This window comes from Danio rerio, chromosome 1, assembly GCF_049306965.1.
Source record: "Danio rerio strain Tuebingen ecotype United States chromosome 1, GRCz12tu, whole genome shotgun sequence".
NCBI lineage: Eukaryota > Metazoa > Chordata > Actinopteri > Cypriniformes > Danionidae > Danio > Danio rerio.
This window is the reverse complement of record NC_133176.1, coordinates 28,832,501-28,840,000: the sequence shown is the minus strand read 5'-3', so window position 1 is coordinate 28,840,000 and position 7,500 is coordinate 28,832,501. Positions and strand designations below refer to the sequence as shown.

The following is a 7,500-nucleotide window of genomic DNA, read 5'->3' as shown; positions in this document are numbered from 1 at the left end:
ACTTAGAAATGTTATGCTAAAGCAACACTTAAATAAAGACAATTAAAACAAAAATACATAAAACAGTATAGTACAGTGTAGTATATTGTAGCATAGTATAGAATAGATTCATTTTTATTGTCTATAAATATATCTGTAATATAAAAAGGGATTTGCCTCACCTATCTCTGCTCCGCCTGGAGGGGAAAGCAGCATTGCATCCAGAGACAGTGCACACATGCATCTCTTTTAGGTGAACATTCTTGTAATGCAGTTTGACACTGTAGGAACTTTTAAAGCTCTTTTTGCAGACATAGCAGATTTTGGGATCAGGACTAGAGCAGAGATCACCCTCAGGTGACTGGGAGGGGAACTTTGGTGTACTTGTTCCATAGCTCATAGAGGAGATGAAACTTTCATGTAAGGCAGCCATGCTGGCAGCAGCTGCAGCGGCAGCTGCCATACCTCCATTGTAAAGGCTGTATTGACCCATGCAGAACATGTCATAAGTAGGATCATTGATCTCTTCTTTGATTTTGATAACAGGCTGGTGTTGGGAGGGTGGGGAATGGCTGTGTTCATCCAAATCTTTTCTTAGATGTTGGTCATCTTCTGTCCCCTGGTGTTCCTTATCCATATTTTTCCCCAGAGCAGTCTGATTTATGTCAGTGTCCATCAGCTCATCGCGGTACAGCATTTTGGATTCAGATGTCTCAGACTCATTTTCAAAGTCACGCTCATGATCTTGGTCCTCAGAGGTAAAGCTGTCAATACAGCGTAGGTCACCATGGCCTCTACCACCATGACTGCCAGTGCACTCTTCTTGTTCAGGATGGAGCATGCCTCTAAGTGCTTGACTGGGACTCATTTCATCGTGTGATGGAGACTCATGTCCACTACCACCACAATGATGACTGCTGCTGCTACTGCCATTATTGTTGTTGTTGCAGTTGCCATTAACATTATGGATGCTGGATGGTTGATGATGGTGATGGTGACAACTGTCTCCATCATCATCATCCTCATCTTTGTCATCATAGTCATCTGCAACATCTATCACCTCTTTCTCTATTTTTACTGGCATGCTAGACTTGCGAGGCTTCTTTTTAGGCATAGGATCAAGAATAATGGAATCTTGGGTACTGTGATTTGTGGGTAAGCGATGAGAAAATGGTGATGTTTCGGATACATGCATGCTAAGGGAGCTAACAGCTAACATCTGTTGCTGGTCCGTAAGAGATGTGCTGTTAGCTGTTGTAGGCAGAATTGGACTGGTAGGCAGAGAGACTGGGGGGCTAACTAGGTCAGCAGGAGAAAGTAGTGTGCGATAAAAGGGTGGCACAGGTTGCACTGGCTGCACAGACTTTAAAGAAGGGAACACAAGTGGGCTCTGCAGAGGTGACTGTATCATAGGCTCAAGAGGAGGGGTGGCAAAACTTAATGGTGGCCGCCCTGGGCTAGTTAGATTGAAGCCACTTTTGGTACTTGATATGACAGGAGTGGCTGTCCCAGAGCTGGAGCGAATAAGGTCCTTGTCCCGATTGTTCCTCAGCATAGGCATGTGTAGGCGAGGATTGGGATTAGCACTATGTCGGTTACGACTACGCAGAGAGCTGAAGACCATATTGCAGCCTTCAATAGTACAACGATGCTTAATCTTCAGATGCACAGCATTGTAGTGGATCTTTAAAGTACCCTTATCATAGAAAGTCTTGCCACAGGAGTTGCAGCAGACACGACCCTTACGTGATGTCGCACCCATGCGACGTATGCGATGCATTTTGGAGGAGAAAGAAGAGTGTGTTATAGTTTTTGACTGTTCATTTTTTTCAAAATGGTGATGAATCTGGTGATTGTTCAGAGAACTTGACTGTTGTTGCCCCTGTGTCTGTTGTGTTGGTGTCTGTGGTTGCTGGGACTGCAGTGTAGATGGTGTTGGAGAGATAGGAGAAGCTCTGTTGGGTTCTGTCTTAGGTTCGATGGCATTGGGTAAGGTCCCCATTACTCCTCGACTGGGGCTTTGACCACTATGAAATGGTGAGAGTGAAACTTCAGATTCACTGGCCTCCACTGGGTCACTCTGATTTGGCAGGTTTGGCTCCCTCATTCTAAGACCTGATTGTTCAATACTAAGTCCATTTGGTGGAAGCCCTAGCATAGGGGCTGACATCGGGTTGATGTACTGGAAGGGCAGCAAGAAAGCCAAACTGTTTGGGATGTTCTCAAAATGGTGAATGCTAGAAGGGCTGTTGTTTTCTAGGTGTGATAAAAGGCCAGGACTACGTGTGCGATTGTTGCTTTCAATAAAAGTTCTAATTCCAGAATCAGTCTTTGATGAGGGCACTGTGACTGCCTGACCTTCTTTTTCCTGAATGGCCATCAATTCCACAATAGACTTTGTTTCGCCAAAGCGCAGAAACTGTTGCAGTGTGATGATCTCCTCTTCCCGAGACATTATAGTCCATCTGTCCAGAACCTTGCCTGCAGCATCCTAGAGGCCATATAAAAAAAGAAAAGAAAAAAAAACAACAAATGCTTATTTCTTTTTTACTGCATATAATTTGTGAAAAATCATGGGCGGATAAGGATATATCATCAAAATGTGCACATAAACAGCAATTGATATTATGGTTACAAAATAAAAGTATTTAATTGTCACTCTGCTTTGCTAATTCTTTCCAAAGAACTGTACAAGTGTAGTCTTTATGCCTGCACATTGACAAGCCATGTAAATATTAATTAAATGTTTACATAACAACAACAACAACAATAATAACTTGTATAATAATGTTATCATTTAGTATCAATATTATGTGAAATACAGCTTTAAAATGTCAAAAGGAAGGTTCACAAATTTATAAGTAACTAGTCAAATTAAAACTATTTTCATATTGGTTATGCAATTTTGGACAAAAAATAGCTAATGTTTATTTTACCATGTTATTGAAGAAGCCTTGGAGGTGACAGCAATCTTGCATTATATTTATCAGGCAGGATTCAGATCAGTATTAATTGAACTTTATGTTAATTGGAGATTGGGGTTTTATTTAAATATTAAAGAAAGCATACTTTATCAAGTATACGGTGTCAACTAAAACTGTTTAGTAACTTTCATATACTGTTAGTCCTCAGATATTCAAGTAAGAAATAGAATAAATATCAACATATCCTAATCTAGATTCATTTGTTTGCTTATTTTATTGTTTTTTCATCTATGCATACATTAATGTATATATGTATGTATGTGTAGGAGCTGGAACCACTGGATATGGAAAGTTTCCATGATAAAGCGGTATTGCTCCAGGAGGAGAAATAAGCCCAACTTTCAAAAGAACTTGTTCCTCAGCCAGGATTGTAAGTAATGGTATTATTAACCACTGAAAAATAAAACAGTTTAAACTCTGCACACTTGCCCACTGCCAGACGCTGAGACATGGCAAGAGATTCTGGGAATGGAGTCTTGGCAGTATCTTTTAGCATTGTGGTTAGGCTTGTAACTTTGATACATAAATATGTGACCTAGTGTTCTGTCCCCTTTCTCTGGTAGCAGCATTATTTGACTCTGAAGAATGCTTCCTATAGTATATAACTCTGCTTCCTAAACCCTGTTCGAATAGGTTCTCCATGTCACTAATCTGGGTTTGAGAGTAATAGACATAACTCCTCATAACATTCATAAGCTTTCTATATATGTTCAATGACATTTAGTATTTATTGATTATGTGAATTTAATGAACGGTATTTGCTAGTTAAGAGGAGAAAAAGATTATTTGTTCTTTTCATATACAATCCTTTTTCTGACACAGAACAAGGTGACATCAAGAGTGCAATGGTTGTTCTGATCACAATTAGAGATGACACAAGGCGAGGCTTTGTCTGCCCTGGCCTGCTTGGTTCTATGAATGATAAATGGTTGCTCTGGATTTTAAGAGCGGTAAAAATCAACAGCACAAAGCACAAAGGGCCTTTAAGGCGCAGACAGAGAATAAATGTTTAAAGAGAGTGGGAGAGTTAGAGAATGAGAGAAAGTGAAGAAAAGAGAAGATGGTAAAAGAGAACGAGAGGTGGGAATACAGAAGGGTTTCACAACAGCATGGCCTCAGAAATTTAAGCAAGATAAATTCTTCAGAGACAGCACATCAATAGTCACTGGGGTATTTGTTGTTAAATATACATTAAAAACATTTTATACTTTCATTTCGTGTTTGAGTGTGAGTTTAGCCTGGAGGTAAGACTTTAAATTTCAGCCTCAACAATATTATTTTTTATGGCATAGTGGTTTGAACTCCTGTATTTCAATTTGATGTAGAAGAAGGGAAAAATTACAAAGTGAATTTTTTTAACGATACTAACGGCACTATCAAATCCCATAAAAGTACTGTGGCATGATTGAGCAATTCTTTCATTACATTTTTTCAGTTTTTTCCTTCTTCTACACATTCCCTTCTTTCAGTTTTACATATTTAAATTGTGAAAGTGTTTAAAAGAGCATTTGTTTACTTATTTGTTTGTTTCTTTTCTTTGCTTTGTACATTAGAATGTGCTACGTAAAACTGTATAAAAATTTATTAATTCATTTTCTTTTCGGCTTAGTCCCTTTATTAATCCAGGGTCGCCACAGCGGAATGAATTGCCAACTTATCCAGCACATGTTCCATGCAGCGCATGCCCTTCTAGCCGCAACCCATCTCTGGGAAACATCCACACACACTACTTCACACTCATACACTACGGACAATTTAGCCTACAGAATTCTTTTGTACCACATGTCTTTGAACTGTGGGGGAAACCCGAGCACCCGGAGGAAACCCACGTGAATGCAGGGAGAACATGCAAACTCCACACAGAAACGCCAAATGACCCAGCCGAGGCTCAAACCAGCGACCTTTTGCTGTGAGGCAACACTGCTTTGCCTGTATAAAATGAAGACAATGCAATTTTGTAGGTACCTTTCCCCTGGCTGGCGTGTTTGCTTGAGTGTAGCTGAAAAAGTCGGATTATGGACTAGTTTGCAATGGTGGATCTGCCTAGGCACATGGGGACTCAATTTCTAGAGCAGCATTGTTAGACATGTAAAGGGAGATTAACTACCCTACAATTTCATGTTACTCCTTTTAATTACTCTCCCAGTTCATACCTATATTATACTCACTCACTCTCTCACTTTTCTTTGGCTCATTTTCTCCTATTTCTGGGCTTTTAGGGGGAGAACATATAAACTCCACACTAAAATGCATCTTATTCCAGCCAGGACTTGAATTAGCAACCTCCTTACCATGCTACTCACTGTGGTAGTTTACGTTCATTCATTTTCTTTTCGGCTTAGTCCCTGTATTAATCTGGGGTTGCCACAACGGAATAAACCACCAACTTATCCAACACATTTTTTTTACGCAGCGGATGCCCTTCCAGCCACAACCCATCACTGGGAAACATCCATTAGCACTCATTCACACACATACACTATGGACAATTTAGCTTACCCATTTCACCTGTACCACATGTCTTTGGACTTGTGGGAGAAACCGGAGCACCCAGAGAAAACCCACGCAAACGCGAGGAGAACATGCAAACTCCACACAGAAAGGTTACCTGACCCAACCCTCGAACCAGTGACCTTCTTGCTGTGAGGCGACAGCACTACTACTGCGCCACCGCGTCACCAGTACTTAACATATTTCTGTTAAATTATTATGCTTTAAGGTGCAAACCTTCAGTGATGAGTATGCTTAACCTGCACACCTCACAATAAATGATCAGAGCAGTCAAACTGCAGCCAGAATACAGTTTTTATTCCAAGCAGTGCCATTTACATTTGCAAGTTCAGCAAGAATGACCTTTGGCTGTTTGGACTGCTGCCACCATTCAACCCTGTGCTTTTCAAACAAATCTGACATGGCCAAGTTTCACTTATGAGTTTATCTTATTTTTTGTCATTATTCAATTACAGCATACAGCAAGAGAAGACACTGAACTGCAATGTTTACCAAATGTGCTTGGATGGAATCATTGAGGCCAGCTAGCTGTCATGATACAGGTCACAGGCTGTACTCTTTGGCGGGCCAGTGTAAGAGGGGCTATGCAAACGCACCCATCAACATTTCCAAAAACGTCTGGACCCAAGCCAGTTAAACCCAAGGCCACACTCAAATAAAAAAAGTGATAATGATTGTTTGATGGAAAGTGATAATAATAAACAGTAAAAATGTTCGTTTCAGAGACAAAAGCTTTCAGTAACATTTAGGATGATTTTACTATTTTGATGGCTCTTTCCCATATTTAGATTTTTCTGAGTATTAATTTCTTCGTTCAAGCAATGTTATCCTGGATCAAACTAAAAGAGGTGAAGTGGAGGCTACATTTAGATTGACTGATACAATAAAATATTACTACGTCTGCCCACAAATCAGCCTCAGGTCCTTAGCCAACTCCCCTGCATTAGTCAGGCAACAAACCTGCCATTAGTAGCACTTTTACACCAAGGCACTCATCTCCCAATTAGCTTAATGTGGCTTCTATCTATGCATTCTGCAGATTTGCCATACTCAAATGAAATCTCATTAGAACCATCCCCCACGCCCCCCAACGCTGTGATGGATTACACTGTCATTACACATCCCTGACTCCTTTACATAATGTGGCTGAACACTGTTTGTGAGGTTAAAGACAATTAGTTAATAATTATAGCATTAAGTCACAGGTCTCATCTATCCATGGTGCAGTAGGCAAATGCAGCAAATGTGTCAACTGGTGTGATGGCTGTATTTATCTCACTGCTGCTGGTGTCATTTACTGAAGCCCAATAATGATGCTGGAGGCTCGAGGTTTGTAAATTGTCTCTGAAGACAAGCAACGATGGCCAAATTTTCACCATGCCAATGTTGTCAACACTGAAAGAAAAAACGTATATGGTTATAATATTAACATTCCCTTGTCTTGTGTTAAAGGCTGAAGATCAAGCTACTGAATGCAGTCTTTTTAGTAATCAGCGCTAATCATTGTCATGGGATTATTAAGCTTTAAGACATATACTAGAGTGTACACTGAAAAAAAATGGGTGGTGAAGATTGTGCCCATGTGTAGCATTATACACTTGCTTTAAAACAAGTACAAAACTTATATTGCACCAACGTTTTTTTTATCATTTGATTATTTTTCAATATAAGATGTCTAGTATGACTTCCTAATAAAGAAATGACATTTCTAAAACATCTAATTCAACATAGACAATTGGTCTGGGAACCACATTGATCTAGTGACTCCCAGTGGACACAACAGGAATTCACTATTGATCCAGGGGTAGCGATCATATCCCAGAACGAAAAAAAAAAAAAAAAACATCCCCTGTGTTCACTACTTCAAGAGAGGTTAAGCAGAGGTTTCCTTGTGATCTTAGAAGGTCTTGAACCCATGAATTGCTCAGAATTCTACTTTCTGACCTTTTTTATTTTAAGCAATGAATAATTGAGCAGGGAAGTGGCAAAAAAAGGGGAAAAGGCTCAGTCAAAGCCCAGTGCCTGG

The 7,500-nt window shown here is 40.0% G+C and overlaps 1 protein-coding gene across 8 annotated transcripts in view; it reads right to left on the bottom strand.

Annotated features, from left to right (window-relative positions):
- Positions 1-7,500, bottom strand: part of bnc2 (basonuclin zinc finger protein 2) — a 191,238-nt gene that overhangs the window by 13,750 nt on the left and 169,988 nt on the right. For all 8 annotated transcript variants that reach the window (XM_017354977.4, XM_068219665.2, XM_073945882.1 and 5 more), the window contains 1 exon segment: positions 162-2,470. In XM_017354977.4, coding sequence (XP_017210466.2) covers positions 162-2,470 — 2,309 coding nt within the window.